The 25012-nt window shown below is 56.5% G+C and overlaps 3 protein-coding genes across 3 annotated transcripts in view; all 3 read right to left on the bottom strand.

The window, feature by feature from the left end:
* Positions 1-308: 308 nt before the first annotated feature.
* Positions 309-5005, bottom strand: MTFR1L (mitochondrial fission regulator 1 like). Its single transcript, XM_058819886.1, has 7 exons — positions 4945-5005; positions 4770-4832; positions 4033-4137; positions 3332-3441; positions 2597-2808; positions 1735-2056; positions 309-1152 (listed from the first exon to the last, which is right to left on the bottom strand). Exons 2-7 carry the CDS (start codon positions 4782-4784, stop codon positions 1047-1049), a joined length of 870 nt encoding a protein of 289 aa, XP_058675869.1. The 5' UTR covers positions 4785-4832; positions 4945-5005; the 3' UTR covers positions 309-1046.
* A 352-nt stretch (positions 5006-5357) lies between these two features.
* SELENON (selenoprotein N) lies at positions 5358-18170 on the bottom strand. Its single transcript, XM_058819875.1, has 12 exons — positions 18007-18170; positions 15854-15971; positions 14781-14911; positions 14192-14404; positions 13413-13537; positions 12322-12459; positions 11331-11412; positions 10285-10473; positions 9238-9343; positions 8354-8466; positions 7647-7748; positions 5358-7317 (listed from the first exon to the last, which is right to left on the bottom strand). The coding sequence occupies exons 1-12, from the start codon at positions 18148-18150 to the stop codon at positions 7147-7149; spliced, it is 1632 nt and encodes a 543-aa protein (XP_058675858.1). The 5' UTR covers positions 18151-18170; the 3' UTR covers positions 5358-7146.
* A 2340-nt stretch (positions 18171-20510) lies between these two features.
* MAN1C1 (mannosidase alpha class 1C member 1) overlaps positions 20511-25012 on the bottom strand; it is a 51676-nt gene continuing 47174 nt past the window's right edge. Inside the window, exons 9-13 of the mRNA XM_058819874.1 lie at positions 23883-23998; positions 23488-23707; positions 22860-23032; positions 22236-22351; positions 20511-21714 (exon numbers count right to left, since the gene is read on the bottom strand). Of these exons, the coding sequence (XP_058675857.1) occupies positions 21594-21714; positions 22236-22351; positions 22860-23032; positions 23488-23707; positions 23883-23998 (746 nt within the window). The 3' untranslated portion in view covers positions 20511-21593. The remainder of the gene's footprint in view (positions 21715-22235; positions 22352-22859; positions 23033-23487; positions 23708-23882; positions 23999-25012) is intronic.

Raw genomic sequence — 25012 nt, 5'->3', positions numbered from 1 at the left:
CTGCTTTAATCCAAATAAAAGTTGTGGTTTGTTTCTTTCTGGGTCTGGCTGTGTCCCTGGAGCTCCTTCCCAGGGCAGGGAGTGCTGAGAGCTCCATCTCCACCAAAACCCCCCCAAATCCTGGAGCAGAGCTCCCTAAAAATGGGAAATCTCACATCTTCTCTCTGCCACACAAGTCTCTTCTTCTCTGGTTTTTGAGGTGGGGATGATGATTTAATTTTTCAAGGATGGAGAAAGGCCCTGGCACCTGAATATTTGTGATTCCAGCCCCACCCCGAGCCCATCAATCACCCCACAGACCATCAGTGTCTTATTAAGGCTCCATTTTATAGAAAGGAAACAAAAATGACATTTTAAATACAGCCATGGGGGCACTGCAGGGAAGGTGGAGCTGGGGAGAGCTCTGGGTGAGGGGGAGCTGCAGCCACAGCCAGGCCAAGCCCCTGCCCTGCTCTTCCAGGTCCACAAACAGACCCTGGGGAGGTGGAATGAAACACAGGCTGGGGGCACAGGGCCTTTAATTAAATTAGTGGCAGGAAATTAAGGCCATTCTGTCATGCAACTGTGGCTGATCTGTGAGGGAATGAACACCCAGGGCACAGGAAACCCCTCAGACCCGAGCCAGGGGGGTTTGGGGAAATAAAATCCCTTTTCCCACCATGATCCAACAGTCCCGGAGGGCTGGGAGCACCCAGGAGCTCATTCTCAGGATAAAAACTGGGGTTTGTCCTGCTCAAACTGGGCAGGGAACTGGTTCTGTCCTTGCAGCCCAGTGCCGAACTGGAACCTAAGGAAAAGTGCAGGAACAAAGAACAGCAGCACTCCAGGAGATCCTCACCAACACCAAACACAGCTGGGAAACAGCTCCCATCTTCTTAAAAAGGATTTTCTTAAATAGAACAACACGTGGCAAACACATCAAATCCAATTCCCGACCAGGTGTCCGTGCACAAACCATGATCAATAAAAGAGGCAGAAGGCTCAATCCTTGGGAGAAGGCAGCTACTGTGGAGGAGCTTGTGGGAGCAGAGCTGAGGGCAGCAGCATCACTTCTCCTTCAGGGCCAGGTCCTCATCCTTGAGGGCAAACTTCCTCCTGAGCACCTCTGCGATGAGCACGGCCGGGTCCTCCTGCTTCAGGGACGGGCGGCTCCTGAGGGGACAAAGCAAGCACAAAACTCACTGCAGACAGCACAAAACTCACTGCAGACAGCACAAAACTCACTGCAGACAGCACTAATTCCTCACTGACAGCTCTGCCTGGCTCCTGAGGGGACAAAACTCACTGCTGCCAGCCCAAAACTCACTGCAGTCAGCCCAAACAGGACCCAAATTCTTCACTGATAGGACCCAAACTCCTGCTCGACAGCCCTGCCTGGTTCCCAAGGGGCACAGAGCACAGAACTCACTGCAATCAGTCCAAATTCCTCACTGGGACACAGGACAGAATTCCCTGCACTCAGCCCTGACAGGACCCACATTCCTCACTGACAGCCCTGCCTGGTTCCCGAGGACACAGAACTCCCTGCATTCAGCCCTGAACAACAAAACCCAGAAACGTGTTACCAGGTTCTGCTCCAAGGAGGTACTTCCCCCATGAAAATTCTCCATTATTTCCTATCCCAGAGAGACAAAAACCCCAGGAATGAGTTACCAATGTTTCATTTCCCCAGGAATGGAGCAGCTCCAGCCCAGATCTCGCTCAGAATTAAGGAGAATTTCAGGAAGCACTCACAAGTCCTTGCTCTGCTTCATCCTATGAATGTCCTTGAGAATGCCCATCATGTCAGCGAAGCTGCTGGCCTTGGACAGGGACACCGAGTCCTCCTCGTCGGGCTCGCGGGGCTCGGGCCGGCCCTCGGGGGCGGCGCACAGCGGCGGCAGCTCCAGCTCGGCCACCGACGGCGCCTCGGGGCTCTCCAGCTCCGCCTCCTCCTCCGTGATGTCGCTGATCACGAAGGACGTGGTGGACTGGAAGGAGGGCCCGAAGCAGTGCACGGGAGAGGAGGCGTTGGAGCTGCCCGGGGATAACAGCTCCGGGGTCAGCTGGGCCGAGGCTGGGACAGAGAGCAGGAGGTGGGAGGGTGAACTCACAGCAATGCACGTGGGACGGCTTCTCACCGGCACAACAGAGTGTGAAACTAAACACAGCTCCTGAGCTGCTCCCAGAGCCAGCGCTCCACCAAGGGAAACACTCAGAATGAGCTTGAGGAACTCAGGCAACTGCTGGGAACCAGCCCTGAATGAACCTGGAGGGACCCAGGGAGATGCTGAGAATCAGCCCAGAGTGAGCCTGAGGAACCCAGGGCTCAGCCCCCAAAAGTAAATCAGATGAACCATTAAACAAAATACATGTGATACTTTCTACAAAAACCAACTGTGTGTTGTTTGTGTATTTGAGTTTTGAAGATCCGGCACCTTAATGCAGTCGTGCTTTGGGATTTATCTGGTTCGTATAGATACTGACCCATGCCTGCTGGTCAGCAGCAATGGAGGAGTGAGGAAAGAAGGTAAAAGACAGGGTAAATGTTGGGAAAACAGCCCAGAGGGGGCCTGGAAGAACCTAGGGCTCAGCCCCAGCAGGAACCTGGCCCTACCTGACTGTGCAGCCACGATTTTGGCGATCTGGCTCCGCAGGTGGCTCAGCTCATCCTGCAGCTCCGTGGTCCTGCTCAGGGCTGGCAACCCAGGCTTCTTCAGGGCCAGCAGCTTCTCCTCCTGCTTCCTCAGGTTGGGCACCGAGGCGTTCCTCTGGATCACCGTGAAGGGACTCGGCTTCCACTTGTGCTTCAGAGGGCGAGTGTCACTTCTGGGGACACAAAACTGTCAGAGCTGAGGCCAAACCTGGCCAGGACAGAGCCTGGCACAGCCTGAGGGCAGCAGAGCTGGGACAAAATCCTGTCAGGAACTGGGGCCAAACCTGTCCAGGACAAAGCCTGGCCTCTCCTGAGGGCAGCAGAGCCTCTGAGGAAACAAATGAAGGCTCTGTGCACCCTCAGAGAGCATCTCTGCAGCACCAGGAACACAGGAAACTGTGGCTGCCCCTGCATCCCTGCAAGTGTCCAGGGCATTTCAGTCCTGGGAGAGCTCAACCCTTTCCTGGCCAGAAAAGCCCCTGGAGCAGCAGTTACTGTGCACAGAGCAGGACATGGCCCAGGCTCCTGGCACTTCCCACAGGAATTCCTCTCTGGGTTCTTTGTCATTTTTTCCCCCTCTCTGGGGAAGAATGTCTGTCAAGAGGCACCACATGAGACCCTGAGGGGACTGGAAGCTGTGCTCATGAGAGCAGAACGTGGCCTGAGCTCTGTGCCAGAAGAGCAGAGGAAACCAACCTGACCCTGGCGTAGGTCTCCTCATCGTCAGCTGCGATCCACACGATGTCAGCCAGGGTGGGCACGGGGGGCACATCCCCCAGGTACAGATCTGACACACTGGGCAGCACCTGCAGGAGGGAGATGCTGCTGAGGGGAGGGTGTTTGTTCTCCTGGAGCTGCCCCAGGTGTGCTGCCAGAGCCCCTGTGCTGTGGGCAGCTGTGTCAGGCACACACACAGCAGCAGTTGCAGCAGTTTCCTTCATTTGCACAACTGTTTGAGGTTTGGAGCTGGGAGATCAATCCTTCCCTGGGCCAGCTGCTGCTCCTTCCTTCTGTGTGAGTGAGGCAGGAGGGGACACCTGATCCAGGCCAGGCGCTGCCAAGGCCATGTGCCACCCTCTGCCACTGCAAGTGCCACCCTCTGTCACTCCAAGGGTGACATCAGGGACTCCACAGTCCTGGAACAGCCCCAGAGGGCACCAGGCCCCTTGGAGGTCACACAGCAAAACCCTGGGGCAGCAGCTCAGGGATTCCCTCAAGCTGCCAGGGATCACTTTACAAGAACAGAATTAAAGAAAAAATAAATTACAAAACGAATTCCTAAGCTTCACTGCAGCGGTGCAGGTTTTGTGGCCGCAGCTCTGCAGATGTGTGGGGGCAGAGCAGCACTGCTGGCAGTGCCTTGTGCTGCCCCAGGTGCCCAGGCAGGGGACACTCACCTCGAAGGTGGCCCTGGGACAGGGCTTCAGGGGCAGGTTGGAGCCGATCATCCTGACCACGCTGCGAGCTGAGCCATGGGGCTTGTTCTGCCAGATGGGGATGGTCTGCAGGGACACAGCACGGTCAGCACCGCACCCAGGCCCTCCCTGGAATTCATTCAGCTGGAAATTCTCCTCAGCTGTCAGGGGCTATCTCTGACTTGTTATCTGTTCACTTGTAACTGAGAACCTGGTGGTAACTGAGGTTATCAGCTGGTTTGAGCTCCCAGGACACTTCTGGGCTGCAGCTAAAGGGTGAAGTGCTCTGCCCATGAGAGCTCCTGTGCAGGAACACCACAAGGCCTTGCACAGGGAACAGCACGGTGCCAAAGCTCAGCCCACAGCTCGCCCAGGAATCGATTTATTGCTGGAGCTCCTCTGTGCTCTGTGCCTGAGCACTGCTCCGTGCTGACACACCTGAAACTCCTGACGAGCCCTTCAGACTGAGCCTCTGGGCTGGGGTAGGGAGGGGACAGAAATCTCTCTGCCTGGGGACAGGGAGGGGACAGATCTCTGACTGGGGACAGATCTCTGCCATCTCTGCCTGGGGACAGGGGCGGAGGCAGTGCCCGGGTGCTGCTGCTGGAGAACGGCACCGGGGGAAGGTTCTGGGGCAGCCCTCGGGGCTCGGAGGAGGTGTCGGGGCAATGCCAGGGCAGTGTCGGGGCAGTGCCCGCTGTCCCGCCCGTGTCACTCACGGCCTCCGCGTCCATGTCCGCCTGCTCAGCGCCGGCCGCTCATCGCACCCGCTCCGCCGCTCACTGCAACAACAGCGGGGGCTCAGCAGGGCCCGGCCCGGCCCCCCGGCCCCTCACGGCCCGGCCCCTCACGGCCCGGCCCCCGGCCCCTCACGGCCCGGCCCGGCCCCGGTACCTGCGGGCCGGCGGCGCCCGCTGCCAGCGCCCGCTCCGCCGCCATCCCCGGAACCAGAACCGGGCCCGCCCCGCGCCTTCCGGGGCCGCAGCGCCTGCGCCGGGAACGGCGGGGACAGCCCGGGGACAGCGAGGGGACACCCCCGTGTAAAAGGACATTGGGAACACCCCGGTGTGAAGGAACGTTGGGGACAGACACCGCGGTACATGGGGACATCCAGGGACACCCTTGGGTAAAGGGACATTGGGGACACCCAGGTGTAGAGGGGACGCCGGAAACACCCCGGTGTAAAGGGACACTCCTGTGTAAAGGCACACTGGGGACACCCAGGTGTGAAGGGGACATTGGGGACACCCCGTCTCGCCCCCGCAGCCCCGGCGCAGGAAGCAGAGCCGAGCCCAGCTGAGATGATGCACGGATGGTTTTGGTTTTACCGGGGCCGCTCCGCCGCCCCTCCCGGCCGACATCGGCCCGGGCCCGCCGCGGGTTTCGGGCCGGGGCGTCACCAGGCACGGCAGGGGCGGCGGCGGAGCCCGTACAGAGAGAACGGACCGAGAACGGGGGAACTCAGAGAGGGAAGGGGGAGAAAACACAGAGAGGGAACGGGGGGAACGCTTGGCACGGACAGATCGAGCTTGGCACGCACTGATGGAGCCCCGCAGCCTGGCACGGGAAAAGGGACACGGGCTGTGACCCCTCGGGATCCCCCAGGCCGCTCCGGCTCGGGGGTGGCTTTGGGGCTCCCCCTGCACTGCCCAGGCTCATCCCGAGAGCGCTCACAGGTGGCTGGGGGATCCCAAGAGAGAATAAAATAAAAATAAACTCTGTGGGATCCCAAAGGCTGAGCCCTGCAGGGATGGAAGGGCCCCAAGGGCTGCCAGAGCTCTGCAGTGCTGCCCTGAGCCCAGCCTGTCCCACCGGGGCGTGGAAAGTGCAGAGTTAATGCATAGTTACAAAGCCATCCATCCCAGGGTCATTAATTAGTCTCACTAGAGCAATTAGTGAAGTGGCACTGGTTCAGCCCAGAGCTAAGCTCAGTCTCCAGGCTCAGGTATGGACCAAGGTGGGGACAGGGGAATTGCCACCACCAGGCTCCTCCCAGAACTGAAAATTAAAAATAAAAAAAAAGGCTTTTCCCTTAATTTGATTTGGTCCAACACAATTGTGCTTCAGAGAGCAGAAAAAGCGTCAGCAGCCAGGGCTGGCTGCAGGCAGCTACTGAGGATGCTTTGTCCCTCACATGTCTGTAGGAATTTGCCTTAAATCCCATTTCACTCAACCTTTCCTTCTCCAAATCACAAAATGATGCTCATTCTGATCCAGGCATTGGCACAGAGCAGGAGCAACTGCTTAGGGTGGCTTCAGATGAGGGATGATGGCTTTGTGTCTGAACAATCTCTTTGGAAAAAATTCCTGAAAATACCTTTTTGTACTGCTGGCTTTTAGAGCTGCCCAGTCCCCAGCCAGGTGAGGATCCCAGGGCACTCCCAGAGGGAACTTCATGTTCACAGCCTGGGAGCTCAAAGCAGACAGGGACAGAGCAGCAGCTCCAAGGGGACACGGGGACAAGGTCCCAGAGCTGCTGGGGAGGGATGGATGGGTGGGTGGGACACTGCTCACTGCTGTGTCCTTCAGCCTGGGGTCACTGGGGAGCTCACACTGATCCTCAGCTCACCCCTCTGATGCCCACTCCTGGTGTCCCCATGCCACCCTCAGGGCACAGACCCTCCCTGAGCAAGGCCACCAGGTGCCACAGGAGCTCAGGGCTGCCACAGTCCTGTCACACACACTGTCACTGTCAGATCCAGAGCTGCCCAGGATGCCAGGCTGGCCCCAGGGGACAGGGACTGCCCAGGGCTGCTGGCTCTGTGCTGGGCACGAGTGTTTGGTCACGATGGCAGTGCTGTCCCTGCTCTCAGCAAGTCCTGCAGGCCAGCTCTGGGCCTGCAGCAGTTCCAGAGCAATGAGGGTGGGTGCACACCCAGGCAGGGGCACTGGGAGTGTGTTCAGGTATCTGCACTCCTGCAGAAATGTGCCTGCAGTGAGAGGGGCAGCTGTGGAGCTGAACTCAGCTCACACCAGGATCCAGAGCTGGGACTGCTGCAGTTCAACGTCTGCCACAGGGATCAGGAGGATTTGCTGTAACCAAAATAGATCTCTGGAGTCTTTGGCCATCTCAGGGGGGGCATTCAGTGCCTGCTTTTAGGGCTGCAGGTAAGGTTTTGCTCTGTGCAGCCCTTCCTTCAGGAACTGGAGGTAAGCTGCAGTTGAAGGGTCTTCAAAATTGGTTGAGAAACTAAAGATGCTGCTTTCAACATCTTCAGGCTTCATGGAAGTAATGTCCAGGAAATAGTTGGCATTGATGTGGTGAACCTGGCAAAGAAAACAGATGAGAGGAGACTTCTAAGGGTCAGCACAATTCCCCACCCCTGCCTGGCCTGCAGCCAGCACAGAGGAGACAAGGCTCTAACAGCTCCCACAGAATATCTGATTCTTTCCAAGGGCTAATTCAGGAACCAGAATTTGGGTCTGAATTTCACAGTCAGAGAACAATGTGTGATGTTCCCCCAAGGGTGCTGACCCTTTGCTTAGGTTAAGAAGAAGAACTAAAACACATTTGTTTCAGATTTCTAGGCTCAGGGGCAGCCCCAGCTCTGGCAGACCCTGCAGAGAACAGATGCCATGGAGGAGCCCAGCCTTACCACCGTGCCGTTGGGGAGGCAGATCATCATCTCCACAGGGAAGTTGTATTTCTCCAGGTGCAGCTTGGCCAGTTTGCTGTGGAGCTCATTCTCTCTGTTGCTCTGCAGGGAGACACCAAAACCACACATTGGCACACCCCAGAAGTGGCAGAATGGCACAGGAGAGCCCACAGGAGAGAGGGAGGGAGCAGAGAGCTGCTTTGCAGTGCAATGGTAACTGGTACCACTCTCACAGGCTGCTTTCCCTTTCCCTCTCAGGCTCCCTCTCCCATTTCAGCTGCAGATTTTCTCCCCAGACAAGAAATCACCCCATCACAGGCACACCAAAGTGTGATCCCAGCCCTTCCCAGTCTCCAGCTCTGTGACTGATCCCAGCTGACAGCACAGGCTCACAAGGGGGAAAGGCTCAGCCAGGAGCCCCAGGGCTCACACAGTTATTTGGTTATTTGGTTATTTGCTTGTCCCCTGGCCTGCAGGGCAGTCAGCTGGCTGATGGCACCAGAGGCCTTGGGCAGGGCTGTCTCACAGAGAATCATCTGTTTTAGCTTTAAACCTGGCACCAGGACAGAGCCAAGGGGTCACAGTGCCACTTCTCAGCCTGCTCCATCTGCTGTCTGCCTGGCCCCTGCAGCAGCCAAGCACAGGGAGGGCTGGGAACAGAGATCGCCCTGGCACCCCCTGGCACCCCAGCAGAGCGTGAGCCTCACCTGCAGCTCCTCCAGCTCCTTGACCAGGGACCAGCTGCTGATGAAGCTCTCGTTGAGCAGGGCGAGGATGGGCGAACTTTCCAGGACGGTTTCCCGGAGAGTTCGCCCCGAACCTGGCACGGGAAGAGGCACAGGAGGCTTTGCTGGGCTTCCTCAGGGCACTGTCACCGTGCTCCATGCCAGCTGCTGAGTGCCAGCTGGCTCTGGCTCCCCCCAGCCCTCCCCACTGCCTTTTTGCTCCATTTCTGGCAGTTTTCCGTGGCTTCTGCTCCCCACAGGTGCTGCTGGCAGAGCAGAGCCCAAGGCGGGCACAGAACAGGAGAGCTGTGGCAGCCACCCCCAGTGCCACCCGCTGCTCATGCCAAGCACAGCCCAGTGCTGAGGGCTCTTCAGGGCACACAGGACTGAAGAAACCCTTCCCCTCCTGCCCAACGTGGCACAGAAGCTCTGAGGCACTGAGGGGGAAAAGCTGCACACCAGGACAGCCCCAAGGCCAGGCCTGGCTCTGCCTCTCCTGTGCAGGTGCCAGGACAAGGCACACAGAGCAGTGCCCCTTTCCCTGCCAGCGCTGCCTCTCCTCTTCCCCAGCAGGAGAGAGGAAGGGGAGAGACCAGAGCCATGTCTCCACCTCGACAAAGGCACCTGATTCACAGCTTGTCTCAGACAGAGCTGGTGTGGCCACTGGGCAGCTGAGATCTCATCAGTAATTCCCACTCCCAGCTCCCAGCAGTGACTCCCACTCCCAGCAGTGATTCCCAGCTCCCACCAGGGACTCCCACTCCCAGCTTTGTCTGTCCAGCTCCTCCAGAGCCCAAACAAGTGGCTCAAGGTTTCCTGCTGGCCCCTGACCCCCATCCCTGCAGCCAGGCTGGGAACACCCTCACCTCAGCAGGACTGGTCATCCAGGGCCCCCCAGAGCAGGATGGAGTGCACCAGCTTCTTCTCTGCTTGTGCTCTCTCAAAGGCTTCTGTGAAGGGCAGGTAGGAGACCTGGGGGCAGAGGGACAGCGTGAGGGACAGGGACAACAGCCCAGCTCCAGCAGGAGCAGCTCTGAGGGAACCGACCCAGGGGGGACACACACAGAGCTCAGTCTACAGCAGGACATGCAGATTTAAATCAGTGATAACTATGATAAAGTGATAACTGTGGTGGAGAGGCTGTGGTCCCCCTGTCCCTGTCCCTGCAGAGCCCTGACCTCACACACTGCAGAGAACACCTGCACCAGGGTGCCCAGGCTGTCTGCAGCCCCATCTCAGCTGCAGGGAAATCTGCCCTTGAGATATTTATTACAAAATCTCCTGAAACAGCCTGAGAGCTGGCTGAGGAGCCTGCACAGAGCTGCTGCAATCACTCCAGTGAAAGGAACTGATCCGAACATCTTGGCAGCCTGAAGGGACATTTGTAAGCTCGGGCACGAGGAGGCAGCCACCAAAACGTGTCCCTGCAGCCAAGGCAGCAGTGACAGGCAGTGGCCATCTGCTCCACAGCCTGCTGGCATGTTAAATGGTCTGGGTCACCCAGAGCTGTAAATCTGTGTCTGGCTGCAGGCTGCAGAGACACAGGCAGCTCGTGTGTTCTCTGCTGATAAGGAGAGCTTGGTCCAGAGGCACCTGGCTGCTGTGCCAGTGAAGCCAGAGCAAAAAGCATTTGTAAGCAGCACAATTACCTGCCTGCTCCACAATCACAGCACAGCCACTGATAAGAGGCAGGAAGGATGAGCCTACACCCACAGTACAATCCTGACATGGAGAATTTGCTGCTGCCTGTGCTGCTGTGTGACCCCAAACCCGCTGGGACACCCTCCCAGTGCCCTGGATGCTGCTCAGGCCGTGTTCTCTGGACCCTGCTGGCCCTCCAGGTCACTGGGTGGCTCAGTGAGGACGATCTGCCCCAAATCCACGTGCCAAGGAGAGCCCAGCCCCTTCCTCACCTTCTTAAATGGGTACATGGCCACCTCCAGCCTGTGGGCTGCCTCCTGCCAGGGGATCTGCTGCTGCCAGGTGATCTCCTCAAACACAAACTGGATGGGCTCCCCCGAGGGGTCCCTGCTGGCCAGGACCTTCCCGTCCTCATCGTGGATCACGGAGGGCACCGAGGGCCCTCTGGATTCCAGCTCCATCTGCAGGGAACAGCCTGGCTTGGACCTGCTCCCAGCCCTCTCCTGGTGCTCCAGGACAGGGCACAGATCCTCAATAACACCGTGCAGCTCCTCAGGAAGGCACAGCCTCATCTCCCACCTCCTGGAGCTGCACTTTGCCAGTGAAACACCAGGAGAGGAGCTTCATTTCCCTCAGTGTGGCTGCACTCTCTGGGCTGGAAATGCACAGAGTCCACGTTCCCACCTTCCAGTGCTGTGGGACACCAGATCCTTTCAGCCACCAGGACCTGCAGGGCTCACTGGCAGCTCTTGCTCTGTCACCAGCTCAGCCCTGGGAAGCCACGAGAGGGAGCAGCAGGAAAAGCTGCCCAGGAGCTTCCCTGTGGCTCTGCTACAGCTGGAATGATTCTGCTAAATCTGACTCCTGCCAATTAAAAATAATCACAGCTCTAGTTTAGGAGAACATGGGCCTGGTGAATTCAGACATTCAGAATTCTGCCTTATGTTTCCTGTCCCAAGAGCACAAAAAAGGGGAACAACCTCATGCACTTTCTAAATCCAGACCCACAGTTATTCATACCCTGCTCTGGGCTCAGGGCCTGGGTTCAGCTCCTCATCTTCCCTCCTGCCTGTCAGGCAATGTTTTAAAAAAGGAAAAAGTCTCCAAAAGCTTAGGATTTAATCCACACTGAGGGAAAAGGGAAAATCAGAAGAGCTGCCAACGGGGCTGCAGAGGACAGAGGTAAATGGAAATTGCACTACTGTACTGAAATGATCCAGGGAAAGCTCCAAGGAACGGGGTACAGAGGTTCCAGAGGTTTGTGGCAGCACAAACCCCCGAGGAGAAACTGTCCTGGGGCACAGGACAGGGCACAGACCTGGGGCAGGTATCCAATGTCCACCTCCATGTTGCTGCTCTCGCTTGCCCCGTAGAGCCACTCCATGTCCACGTTCAGGGACCTGCAGGGGAACAGCCAGGGCCAAAGCTGGGCAAGGGAACCCCAAACTGGAACCCAGGAGTGACCCAGGGCCAAAGCTGGCCAAGGGAACCCCAAACTGGAACCCAGGAGTGACCCAGGGCTAAAGCTGGGCAAGGGAACCCCAAACTGGAACCCAGGAGTGACCCAGGGCTAAAGCTGGGCAAGGGAACCCCAAACTGAGGGAACATCCTCCTGCAGGGCCAGCACCAGACCCAGAGCCTCTGGAGATCTCCGTGCTCCCTGCAGCAGCCCAGGAACACCAATCCTGCTGGCCCAGGGCCCAGGCACCCACTCAGCACTCTGGAAATCGCACTCAACACCTCTGAGCTCTGTCAAGTGACAGGAAAGAGAGATGTCTTTGCTCCCTCTTCCTTCCCAGCACTTCGCTCGCACATTCTGATCCTGCTGAACTTTTAAAAGTGTTTTTCTGGAAGCAAAAGGCTGCTGGCAGAGCCCAAAGTGGCTGCTGGCTGTAAGAAATGTGCTGACAGAGCCACTGGGGTTGAGTCGCCAGGGTAACGTTGTAATAGAATTTTCACTCTTGTCATGGGCAAAGAGATTTGAAGCTCCTTCCCCCCGAAACACTTCCAGCTCCCTGCCAGAGAGCAGGAACGAGCTGCTGCACAGCTCTGCACACAAAGCCTTAACCTGTGAGACTCCAAGCAAAAAGAACGTGTTGGAGGAGGAGCAGCAGGCCGTGCTGAACTCCACTGGGACTGCCAGTCCTGCCACACCCTGCCTGTCCCTCCCATAACCAAGGGACAGTTACTGGGTGTGAATCAGGCCCTGGATGTGTCAGGGATCCCCAGTGTTGCAGAAATGCATTTAAAGCAACTGCAGAGCTCAAATCTCTCAGATTTTCCCAGAAATGAGAGGGAAACAGCCGTACCTGTTGTTGGGAACAAAGAGCCTGAAGTCCCTGACGTGGGAGGAGTCCTTGGACAGGACAATGTAACCTGTGAACTGCCCCGGGGAGAACCAGAAGGGGAAGTTTGGTGGCTCGTTCAGCTGGAATTCGGCGTGGATCCTGCAAGGAGAGAGGAGCCGTCAGGTGGGATCCTGCACTGCAGAGAGAGCAGGGAAAAGCTGTCTCCAGGCACCTGAAACTATGAGCCTCAACTGGGCAGGAGAGGTGGAGCTTAAACAGCTTTTCATGTCACACAGTGAGGAGGGTGAGACTGGAACAGATGCCCTGGGTCAGGAGCACCTCCAGTATCCATGCCTTCTGGAACTGGGCAGCCAGGAAGGATGAAGTAATTTATCATTCCTTGAAACACAGGGACAGAACAAGGCCTCTTTAGCTTGCTCAGACACGTCACAGCTGTGTGTAACACTGTAAAGTGTGTAACAGCTGTGTAAAGCGTGTAACGCCGCCAGTAAAACAATTCTGTGCACTCTCCACAATGGAAAGACACTTTGATTAACACAAATCTAACAGAATTCTTGCTAGCCAGATTCTCCCCTTTCAGCCAGGGGTGATGCCCTGCATGAGGACACGGTGACACTGGCAGCACAGGGGACCCTTGGCTTGCACGAGGACACGGTGACACTGGCAGCACAGGTGACCCTTGGCTTGCACGAGGACACGGTGACACTGGCAGCACAGGTGACCCTTGGGTTGCACGAGGACACAGTGACACTGGCAGCACAGGGGACCCTTGGGTTGCACGAGGACACGGTGACACTGGCAGCACAGGTGACCCTTGGGTTGCACGAGGACACGGTGACACTGGCAGCACAGGTGACCCTTGGGTTGCATGAGGACACGGTGACACTGGCAGCACAGGTGACCCTTGGCTTGCACGAGGACACGGTGACACTGGCAGCACAGGGGACCCTTGGCTTGCACCTCCCTCCCAGCCCCACCACCCAGTGTCCCTTGGGACAACGCTGCAGTGCCATGCCTGCTGTGCCCTCTGCCAGGGCACGGGCTGGGGGTGTCCCCATCCCCCGGGGGTGCCCCCAGCCCCCGGGGCTCACCGGAATGCCACGCTGTAGTAGAAGCTGCTGCTGGCCTGGAGGCAGGCCACGGCTCCCTGTGGGGCGAAGCGCGTCCTGACGAACGGGCGCGGGTGGAACATGCTCAGCAGCCTGTGGATGAGCACCTGAGGGAGGGCAGGAGCAGCATGAGAACTGCTCCTCACACGGGACAGGGACTGAGGACAGCAGGGAGAACTGCTCCTCCACACAGCTCCAGAGCAGCCCCCACCCGAGCAGGAAGGTCAGAGAACGGCTGTGATTTAACAGCCAGCTCAGAGACCGACCTAATCACACAGCGAGGAGACAAAGCAAGGCACTGCTGTCACAAATAAATCCATCTTGCATGGTTCCTGTGCCATTGCCATGGGCTGCAGCCTTCCATCAGCCCAGGCACGACAGCAAACTGATGTGCAAGGCTGCCTCCAGCAATGCTTCAGCCTCGAAGGGGTGGGATGCACCCAGGGGAGGGGATGCACAGCCAGGCTTTACCTGCTGGGCACACACAGGTCCCACCTGGCACCTGAAGGCTCACTTGGACACTGTCCCATCAGGAATGACCCCCGTCCTTTCTGAATAACCCTCTCTGGGAAAAGCTATGTTCCAGTTCCCCACAATTAAAGAAACAAGATGAAGTTACTCGAGTCAGCCCCATCTGGCCGTCACACACACACAGAGCTTTGGCCTGCTCTCAGTTTAGGTGCTCCTGGCTATACACTGCAGAATTCCTGCTTCTCTAGAAAACAGGGATACACATATGAAATCTGCGTGTCATATCTCACCTCTTTGCCCTTGGGAGGCGGAGGGTAAAACCTGTTGTTGGAGAGATACCCAGTGAAGATGTTCAGCTCACTGGGAATGATCCACCAGGGCTCCCCGAGATCCAGATTGTCCTTAGGAGGGAGGAAGGCTTTGAACTGCCTGGCAAGCAGGACACTCATGGGGGCTGCTGGGGCCGTCCAGTTCCTGAGCCCAGACAGAGCCACGTGGGAAATCTGGGAACAGAAGATGCTGTCAGGGCCCACAGGAGTGTCCCAGTGTGCAGTCATGTCATGGATGCAGGGGGGGAGAAATTGCATCACATCCCAAACTCTTCTTACCCCACCAAACATTCTGTCAGCCCTCAAGAATGTGAGTAACAGAGCAGAGGGAACACGGCATGAGCAGAGGCAGCTCTGTTCCTGCTCCCAGCTCCCCAGGAAGGGAGGGTGCTCTGACTGGGGCAGGGCACAGCTGAGTGTGCTGAAAGCCTGCAATGCTGAGGGGCTCCCTGTCACAGCAAGGATCCTGTCCCCTCCCAGCCTTTTCCTGGTGCTGTTCCCAGCCCCCAGATGTGTTTATCCCGCAGTCTGGGCCCTGCAGGACACCTACTCCCAAGAAGCCATCCTTGCTCTTCGTCATCGTTTCCATGAGCAGGGGCTGGAACTTGGCCACAATGGACAGAGTCTCCCCGTCTGCATCTGGTGTCTCCTCCTCTTCAGACTCTGACACTGGAGCAACCCCTGGGCACAAGGACAGGAATTCAGGCAGCTGCTTCCCCTCCCTCCCCTTTTATGCAGTTGTGATCACACGTTTATCCTGCAAATCCAGGAGCACTGGGGGTCTCCCAGCTGATCCCACACAGCAGAACTCAGACCCAGCTCTGGCTGCATAAATGAAGGGGAAGGGGATGAACTGGATGGCTTTAAAGTGGGAGGGGGTGGGTTTAGGTTGGACACTGGGGAGGAATTGTTCCCTGTGAGGGTGCCCGGAGCAGCTGTGGCTGCCCCTGGATGCCTGGCAGTGCCCAAGGCCAGGCTGGACAGGGCTGGGAGCAGCCTGGGGCAGTGGGAGGTGTCCCTGCCATGGCAGGGGTGGCACTGGAGGGGCTTTGGGGTCCCTCCCAGCCCAAACCATTCCATGATTCCCTGTTTCCCTGGCTGCAAAGCCCAGGCACACTCACAGCCCCATCCCAGCACGTGCTGGAGCCAGTCCAGGAGAGCACAGCAGTCCCTGTCTGTGTCCCCGTGTCCTTTGTCATGCCCACACTCTCCCTGGCTGGCACCAGCAGAGCCACTTGCTCTGTGCTGACACAGCCTGCAGAGATGATCTCCCCCAGCTGCCAGCCAGGAGAGCTGCCCCAGCTGAATGGAGCCCTCACTGGTGCCTCTGGCCTGGCCTGAGCTGCATTTGTGCCATTCACCCATCCCAAATCCCCCTTAAGCTCCACACAAAGTCACTTATGTACTTTGCTAGTCCAGCAGTGGGATCCTCCACCTTGTAAAAACTGCACTTTGTCACAGTGATGTCTGCTGCTTAAGCCTTTCCAACAACATGGAAAGCTTCACAGCCTCTCTTCGTGTAAATAAGACCCAGAAAACAATAAAGTGAATGAAATATTCAGTGAGTTCAAGCTGTGTGTTCATGATGTTTGGCTCTGTGCAGGAAGGCAGACAGGAACCCACCTGTGAGCTTCTCAGCAATGGGTTTGAACTCCTCTGGGCTCAGGTACAGGTCCTTGTTGGTGTCCAGGGAGGAGAAGAGGAACAGCCCCTCATTCCCCAAGGACTTCAGAGCCAGCTCCTGGTTTGGGAAGAAGAGGCAAGAGAGATTTCACTGGAACCTCCTGCAGGAGCCCACTGTGGCCCCTCTGGAGTTAATCCCACCCTTCCCAGCACATCCAGGGAAAGATGAACGGCCCTTGGCAGGGTTTGGTGCTATTTGCAGGAACTGCTGGCACGAGGACACTGAACCTACATCTGCCTGAGTAATTCCAGCTGAACCATTTGCTCACGTTCAGAGCCCTTTGCCAGAAAAATTCCTCACTTTTTCCAGCTAGCTCAGCCTAAACCTGCAGATCTGGGAGCACCTGGAGGTGGTGGCTGCTGGGATAAGCTGATGTGCAAATAAAGGCAGACAAATATGTGAGTACCACATTCCTAAAGCACAGAGGGAGTGAGCTGAGCCCTTGGAATTAGAAACCTCCACTTGTGGTGGGATCCACTCCAGCATCACTGCCCTGCACTGGTCAGTGCCCCTCTAAAGCTCCAGACTTGGAGATGGAATATTTTGGCTCCCTGCTCCCTCAGCCACCCGTCAGGGAGTCACAGAACCCACAGCCTTCTCCAGAAACTTCCACAGGACCCCAGCTGCTCTGTGCCTCAGTTTCTCCCTCTGACAAGCCCCCACAAGGCCCAGAAGGGCTCTGGAAGCTTCCACACATTTCCACTCCCCAGTCTGAAGGCAAAGGGACGACTTGGAGGCAGAGCAAGAGCTCCAGGTTGGTGTGAGAGGAGGGAGGGACACAGAGCAGGCAGGGCAAAGCCCTCAGTGCCAGCCAGCCCTTGGCACATGCCCCAGGATCCAGCAGCTTGCCCTGCCACCCTGGAGAAGGCTGGAGCTGGGAGCACAAACGCTCTGCATTCTGCTGCTCTCCATTGCCTGCAGCACCATCCCCAGAGCTCCCGAGCCCGTTTATTTTCCATCTGTTGCCTGCCAGCCTGAAGCAGCACTAATGCAGCCTGGAAGGCTTTGCTCCCATCAACTGCAGCTACGAAAGCACTAAAGAGCCTTCCAGGGCACTTCCAGGGCCGAGACTGAAATAAACTGAAACTCAAAATGAAGATGTGGATGAGGACATGGCCAAGGACAGGAAAAAATGAACGGAGATGTGTTTTCGTGCACAGGGACAATGCACTGTGGACTGTCCACAGTTAACCTGCTTTTATTCCCTGAATGAATGGGGATGAGCATCCTGGGCTCTGAAAACAGGGAACAGCTCTGCTGAGCACCTGGCTGCAGGTGCTGACACATCTCCCTCAACCCGCTGTCCACCTGAACCCCCAGTGACACCTGGTGGTCACCTCAGCCTGGCCACCTCAACCCCCCCAATGCCTGGTGGTCACCTCAGCCTGGCCACCTCAACCCAGTGTCCACCTTAACCCCCCCAATGCCTGGTGGTCACCTCAGCCTGGCCACCTCAACCCAGTGTCCACCTTAACCCCCCCAATGCCTGGTGGTCACCTCAGCCTGGCCACGGCCACCTCAGCCCCAGCAGCCACCGATGCCTGGCAGTGCCCCAACACCAGCGACATCTTAACCCCCGTGGCCTCAGATGCCTGGTGGTCCCCTCAACCCCAGTGGCCACCCCAAGTCTGGCGGTCACTTCAGCCTGGCTATGGCCCCCTCAGCCCCCATTGATGCCTGGTGGTCATTCCAGCCTGGCTATGGCCCACTTAACCCCTCACCGATGCCTGGTGGTCACTTCAGCACAGCTACGGCCACCTCAGCTCCCACTGATTCCTGGTGGTCACTTCAGCCTGGTTATGGCCACTTCAGACCCCACCAAATGCCTGGTGGTCACTTCAGCCTGGCCACAGCCACCTCAGCCCCGGTGCCCACCGACTCCTGGCGTCTCCTCAGCCCCGCTACAGCTCCCCCGGCCCCGCTACGGCTCCTGGTGCCCCCTCAGCCCCGCTCCGGCTCCCTCAGCCCCGCTCCGGCTCCCCGAGCCCCGCTGCCTGCCCGGTGCCGCCGCCTCCCCTCACGCAGCCCGGCCGGGCCGCGCCCGCCATTCCCCTCGCTCCGCCCGGCCCGTCCCCGCCCCTGTACCCGGTACCTGCTGCCGCGCCGCCTCCGCGTCCCGGTAGTACTTGGCGGCCAGCAGCGCGGCCAGCAGCGCCAGGGCCAGCGCCAGGCGCGGAGGGGCCGCTCCGGGCCCCGGCCCCGCCATCGCGCCGGGCCCGCGCCGCGGAGCCGCCATGGCCGCCCGGCCGGGGGAGGCGTCAGGCGGCCGAGGAGGGGCCGCGGGCCCCGCGGGGAATAAAACCCCTTTTTGTGTTAAACTACCTCCGCTCCGTCACGGGAAGGGGCTGTGTGGTGTTAAATATCGGCACCCGGTCAGGGAAAAATGTGTTTTAGTGTTAAATGAGCGTCGGTGCGTCTGGGAAAAGATCGTGTTAGTGTTAAATGACCGGCGCCCGGTCAGGGAAAAATGTGTTTTAGTGTTAAATCCCAGTTAGGGAAAAGTTCCTTTTAGTGTTAAATTAACGGCACTTGTGAAGATAAAACCACTCTAAATGGTGAATGAGCGGCACTTGTTCAGGAAAAAGCGCTTTCTAGGCTGAAATGTCTCTGCTGTGAGGGCTCTGGGGGGGATGAACCCCATCCTCTGTCTCCAAGGACTTTTTCTTTATTATCCATGGGATAGATGGGTGTCTGTCCATCCTCATATTCCCATTTTGCCCTTAATTCAGCTTTTCCCGGAAAGAACAAAACCCTGGACTTGTTCTGCATTTCCCAAAGCCGTATCCTGCACTTCTACTTGGCTATAGCTGACGAAAATGGGTATTTTTTTAATAAAACAGGTATCGGTGGGTTCTTGCAGTGATTCTGCTGAGGTTTGAGCTCTATAAATGGGAATTAGGGGATGGGAACGACTTGGCAGCCCTGGGGTGATGGTGCTCAGCGTTCTGTCTCCGGTATCATCCCCACATTTTGGGTCATTTTTACCATCATTTGGGTCACATTTTGGGTCATTTCCCCCCCCAAGCTTTTCAACCTCCCATATTTTCAGTGTCCCTCCCACAGCCGTGGCATTGCTGTCACATTGTCCCTTAGCGGTGGCTGGGCCAAGACACACAGATTTATTATTTAGACACACAAATTTATTATTTTAACCCCTCCCCACGCCTCATCCTCCCGTCCTGCTCCAGTCCCCCACAGCCGGGGAAGATTTCTGCTGCAGGGCCAGCGCTGAATGTTTGATCTCTCCGAGGGAAGCAGGCAGCGTCAGCCTTTAATCCTTTGGAGCTCTGCTGTATCCTAAGCCTGCCTAATCGTTTTTGTTTTAGGTTTAAAGAACTCTGGAGATGGAGATGAGCGAGAGCATGACCAAGCCATTAAGGGAGGGAGGATGAGGATGGGACCAGCAGAGGAGCCCGGGGGGATTTTTGTGATTCATGCAGTGAAAATTCCTTCTGCAGCACAGCAGAAAACTCCCCTGGAACTCTGCTCCATGAAGAACCCGAATGAAAGAGAAAATGTGGAATAATTCAGGGTGCCTGCTGCTCTTTGAAAGAGAACAAACCTCTCTGGGTTTGTTCTGGGGGCTGGGATTACAGCACTCGTGAAGAATGTTAAATATCCACACATCTGCTGTGGGGCCCACCCAGGCACACCTGGATCAAAGGGAATCCTAAAAATAATAATAACAGGGAAGGTTTCCACCCAGCAGGAGAAACGATCCCACGTTTCCCCTTGGCCAGAACAGCTCCTGGTTTGTGCTGAGCTGCAGGAAACTTCCTTGGGAGGTGTGGGATGGTGCCACTCGCCTGTGAGAAATGGAAACCAGCCATGGAGCTGTTCCTGAAGGAAACCAGAACCACACTGTTTGTTCTGAGGGTTTAAATTCTGCTCCATGTTACTCCAAGAGCAGGTCATTCTTATTTAAGAAATTCCCTTAATCCATTATCAGAATCCTTTGAGCTCCAAGAGCTCCCCATCCCCAAATCTCCCGGATAACACAGCTCACTCCCAAGATGTTTATTTACCAACAGCCATTCCTCCAGGCCAGGCTTAGCAGGCAGCAGCTTTATCCCTGGGATAATGCTAAGTCCCCATCTGACAATCTTATTTCTCTCGGGGAATTACAAAGGCAGGAATTTAGAAACAACATTTTCTGTTTTCACAACTTGCTCAAAGCAACTTTATTTTCCCCCAAGTTGCTGAATGAACCGATTGTCACGAGGCTGTCACAAGAATGAACAAAAATAAAAATGTTCCATCCCCCGGGGCCACAGAGCTGTGCAGTGATCAGAGGGAATCTGATCCCAGATCCAGCATTTAACAGAGCTGGAATTGCTGTCAAACACTGCCTGGATTCCCCTAGAAATCAACTTCTACTGCACAAACCTCTCCAAATCCACTCTTTAAATCCAGTGCTGTCTCATTCCAAGCATGGAGTGACTGGTCTTTTACAGGATCAACCCCAACAGGCTTTTTATTTTACAAGACTTTTATTCTGTTTCACAGATCTGACTATTACAGCAGTAAAATTATTACAAGTGACTCGTAACATTTAGTTCCAAATAAAAGTAGAAAAACACACCAAAAAAAAAAAAAAAAAAAAAAACAATAAAAGGAAAGTCAAATGAGATGTGATGGGTGGTACATGTGTTTTAAGAGCACAGAAAAAAAATATATAAAAATACATCAGGAGCAAGGATTTTGGTTTAGTTACAGTTGTGACACCGCAGAGTCACAGAATGGCTGAGGCCGGAGGGGACACTGGGGTGGCTCTGTCCCAGTCCCTGCTCAGGCAGGGTCACCTGAACCCCAGGGCTGTGTCACCCCTGGAGAGGTCCAGGCTGGAGCTTTCCCCCCTCCCTGGTGCCCTCAGGATCCTGAACTCACCATCCACAGCCCCTGCAGCCTTGGATCTCGTTCTGGGCTCAGCAGAGCCCCTCTGTTGGCTCCTGTGTCCCTTGCAAGGAGGAATTTCTCACTCCAGGAGCCTCCAGGATTGCTCCTGAGTTACCTCTCCAGCAGGGATCAGGGTGGTTCAAGTCCCCCCCTGAAATCTGTAAATTCCAGCCTGAGGCTGCTCCTGTCTGTGCAGGGTCTGATGGTCTCATTTCCCAGGAAAACATCACCTGTCCCCGTCCTGCCTTCACTCCTGAGCTCCCAGCACCTCCTCACCATCCCCAACAATTCCAGCTGCTCTCCCAACCAAGGACAACTCCCTCATTCTCCTGCAGAGCCCCCAGAGCACCAGAAATCCCAGAACACTGAGAGCTGTTCGCTGGAAAGGTGATAAATCCAAGAGCAGACAAAAGGCAGAAATGAACCAGAGAAAGGAAAGGAGGATGTGTGTGTTTGTGTGTGTGTAAAGTCTATTTTATGGCAAACTTCTAGTCCTTTGGCCACTATAAAGCAAAATCAGCGGATTTCATATAAATTCTCTGTATAAAGGAATGTCTATGAACTGTGTACAGTATGGCCCAGAATAAACATCTCATCATCAGCCTAATAGAGCTCCTCACAGAGGAAAAGAAGGTGCTTAGTCATGGTTCATCTTCCCGAGAAAATCCTGTCCGCAATTGGACTAGTGCCCCAAAACACCATTTCAGGAACAGCAGGAATTCCTTCAATGGAAAGGAAAAGCAGAGTCTGCCCAGGCTGGGCCAGCAGGAGCCGGGCAGGGCCTCAGGGCTGCCCTGCTGCCCTCAGGTCCGTGTGGTTGATGGGCAGGGGGTGAGCCTCGGTGTTGAACACCCAGTCCTCCAGGGACAGCACGTCATCTTCACAGAACAGAAGATAGAGGTACCTGCAGCACAGGGACACACAGGAGAGCTTGGAGGAGCCCAGGCAGGCACAGGCAGCAGCATGGCACACACTCCCACCTCCCTGCACATCCCCACCCTTCCCAGGTAACCCAGCCCTGGGTCACAGCAGAGCCCTGCAGCCCCAGCCCCTGGGCAGGAGCCTCCAGGAGCCAAGGGCAGCAGAGATTCTGCTCCCAAAGTTTTGCAGCCTTGCCCAGTTTCCCCCAGAATGGGTGGGCTTGGAAAAATCCTGAAAGCTCCTCTGGTTCCAGTCCCTGGGCAGGAGCCTCCGGGAGCCAAGGGCAGCAGAGATTCTGCTCCCAAAGTTTTGCAGCCTTGCCCAGTTTCCCCCTGAATGGTTGGGTTGGAAAGATCCTGAGAGCTCCCCTGGTGCCAGCCCCCTGCCCTGGGCAAGGACACCTCCCCTGGGAAGAGAAGACCTCCATCTCATCATCTGAGGCTCCTTGGGCAGCTGCTGCAGGAGCTGTGCTGCTCAGGAAGGCCCCTGGGAGCCCAGACTTACTTGAGGGTCTCTGCAAGGAAGAAGCTCTGCTGCATGTTGTCGTGGGTGGGTGTGGTGGTGTACACATCCCGGATGCCAGAGAAGCCAGCCTCCACCCTGCAGTGCTTCTCCAGGGCCTGGGGGGAGAGAGAACCCTCAGCCACCCCAGCAGTGTGGGGAGAAGCAAAAATCCACACTGGAGATAACCCTGAACTGAGGCACTTTGTGTATTCCTGCCCCACTGCCCGTGGGTTTGAGACCCTGCCCCATTGCCCATGGGTTTGAGACCCTGCCCCATTGCCTGTGGGTTTGAGATCCTGCCCCATTGCTCGTGGGTTTGAGACCCTGTCCCATTGCCTGTGGGTTTGATATCCTACCCCATTGCCTGTGGGTTTGAGACCCTGCCCCATTGCTCACAGGTTTGAGAACAATCTGGGTCAAAAGAAACTTTCAAAATCACCCAGTTCCACCCCCCAGCCACAGACAGGATCACCTCCCTCTAGACCAAGCTCCCCGGAGCCCCATCCAACCCAGCCTGGAGCGTTCCTGACCCATCTCAGCGTTGAACACGGTTTCAATAATTCCCGCTCCTTCCTCCACAGGAACACAGGAACCCCCAGAGCCCCGAGCCCTCTGCAGCCTTACCTGGACCACCTCCCAGCCCCAGTGCCGGTACTTGGGCTGGTGGGTGAGCCTCCAGAGGTACATGTAGCTCTCCACCACCTCGGGCCGCAGGATGTAGTAGCGCTCGCTGAGCCGCGTGGCCGTGGCCTCGCTGCCCGCGTCGAAGCGGAACGCCTCGGGGCCCAGCTTGGTGTCTGGGGACAAGCACAGCGCTGTCACTGCCTGCCAGCACCAGCAGGACACCAGCCAGGTGCCCTCGGGCTGCTCAGCACGCCAGGCTTTGCCCAAGGCTTTGCTGAGCCTTTTTTCTGCAGTGCGTTGGAGAGAAGGGATCGGGATGGTGATACAACCAACTGCGCTGGTTTTATAAACAGAAAATCAGGGGTATGTTGGTCTGTGGTGAGGAATCCCAGTCTCTTGTGAGCACTGTCCAGCACTCAGATCCCTGCTTTCAACACCAAAAAATTGGTTCATGAGGGTGCTCAGAGCAGCTGTGGCTGTCCCTGGATCCCTGGCTGGACACTGGGGCTGGGAGCACCTGGGACCATGGGAGGTGTCCCTGCCATGGGATGGAATTTCAGGTCCCTTCCAGCCCAAAGCACTGAGGCACAGAGCCCCCCTGGCAATGCCCCCGCTGCAGTGCAGGTACCTGAGCGTGTGTAGGACTCGTGGCAGGTGCTGGTGATCTCTGCTGCCAGCTCCATGTGCCTCTGCCTCCTGTCCCCCGCGCTGTGCTGGGCCCCCAGGGCAATCATGCCCCCAGAGAAGCAGGCCAGGTGCCCCATCTTGTGGTCCAGGATGCCGCCCCTCCACTCAGCAATGTAGGTCAAGCCTCCTGCAGACTTTTTCACCAAATGCTTTTCTATTGCCTAGAGGGACGAAAATCAGCATGTCAAGAGAGTGGACAGTGAGTAAAACTTACTCGGTGTTAGTTAGTGGCAGGAGTGAGTACCAGGGAAACCCAGAGGCTCATTCTGAAGGTCTGAACCCTTCTCATGAACCATGTCCCCCCCAAAAACCAGGGAGCAGCAGCTGGCTCCTCACCTCCAGGGCATCGTCGTACATCTTCTTGGCTTCAGAGTCCTTCTTGTCTGACATCAGCCAGGATTTGATGAGATATTCATAAAAGCTGTCCCCGAGCCCCCCGATGGAGACGTGGTCTGTGGTGGGAAAGGCAGGAAAGAGCTTCAGGTGCATGGCAGGCAGTGAGCAGCTGCCTCACAAAGGGGAAACAATCTCGTCCCATTTAATGCCCTTTCTCTCTCCTTCCCCTGCCCAGCTTCCTGGGGAGAGCCTGCAGCACTGCTTCTCAGAGAGGAAGAAAGGTGGAAAGTGCAATCAGGAGAAAAATGTTCTGTCATTTTCCAGAGCATTAGTGTCCCTTAGCAGAACCATTCAGAGGCCTTATTTTACAAGTTATTTATCCTGCAACGTGAAGATGCTTCCTGTTTATGGAGCCATCATCATAAATCCAGCCTCATAAAGCAAAAGCAGCGGTGGGTACTGAGGGATTTCCATCTGGATGGAGCCCCTGGGAGCTGTCTCACCCCTCAGGAGAGGAAGGAGAGGTGTGTGGATGGCACAGAGCTGCCAGCAAGGGGCTGGGCACACACTCCTGGGCTCTGCCATTTGTATTTCTGCCTCACGGAGGGACTCTGAGCCCTGGGGGAGGCTGGGGCTTGCTGGCACATTAAAATGATAAAGTCAGGTACAGAGATGTGCGGTGCATGTTTTCCTCTGCAGAATGGAGATTTCCCAGGCTGCGTGCTCAGAGCAGCCCTGCTCCGAGGGATTGCAGAGGGAAATGGGCCTGGCAGCTGCAGGTTTGTGCCTGGGGGAGCTGCTGGATGCATTCACAGCTCCAAACCCTGCCACAGGGGGAACAGCAGCTCTTTACAGCACTCAAGCACTCCCGTTTTTAGGAGAGCAAGACAAATAGCCCTCCCTGGGCCGAGCCATCCTGTTAATTAACAAATTAACAGTGTCCCCCCGGCTCTGCCCCACCCTCGTTTCCCAGCTCAGCTCATGCAGCAGGTGTTCAGAGCTGCTCAGGTTTTTGTTTCCCCTCTCCTTGTACACAGATGAAGTCCCGAGGCTTATTCCAAATGCTGAATCCTCCCCAACAGCCACGCATCATCTTCCTGACCTGGAGAGCAAACATCCCTGCCGCAGTG

The sequence above is a fragment of the Ammospiza caudacuta genome, chromosome 25 (assembly GCF_027887145.1).
Source record: "Ammospiza caudacuta isolate bAmmCau1 chromosome 25, bAmmCau1.pri, whole genome shotgun sequence".
In the NCBI taxonomy this organism is placed as follows: domain Eukaryota; kingdom Metazoa; phylum Chordata; class Aves; order Passeriformes; family Passerellidae; genus Ammospiza; species Ammospiza caudacuta.
The sequence above is the reverse complement of the archived record's forward strand: the minus strand, read 5'-3'. Positions and strand labels throughout refer to the sequence as shown.

Bases quoted from the DNA above. Each gene is read 5' to 3' on its own strand.
- MTFR1L (XM_058819886.1), bottom strand. The intron at 3,442-4,032 runs GTGAGTGTCCCC...TCCCTCCTGCAG, and splicing joins GTCCCAGGGCCACCTTCGAG to GTGCTGCCCAGTGTGTCAGA. The intron at 2,057-2,596 runs GTAGGGCCAGGT...TCTCTGTCCCAG, and splicing joins AATCGTGGCTGCACAGTCAG to CCTCGGCCCAGCTGACCCCG.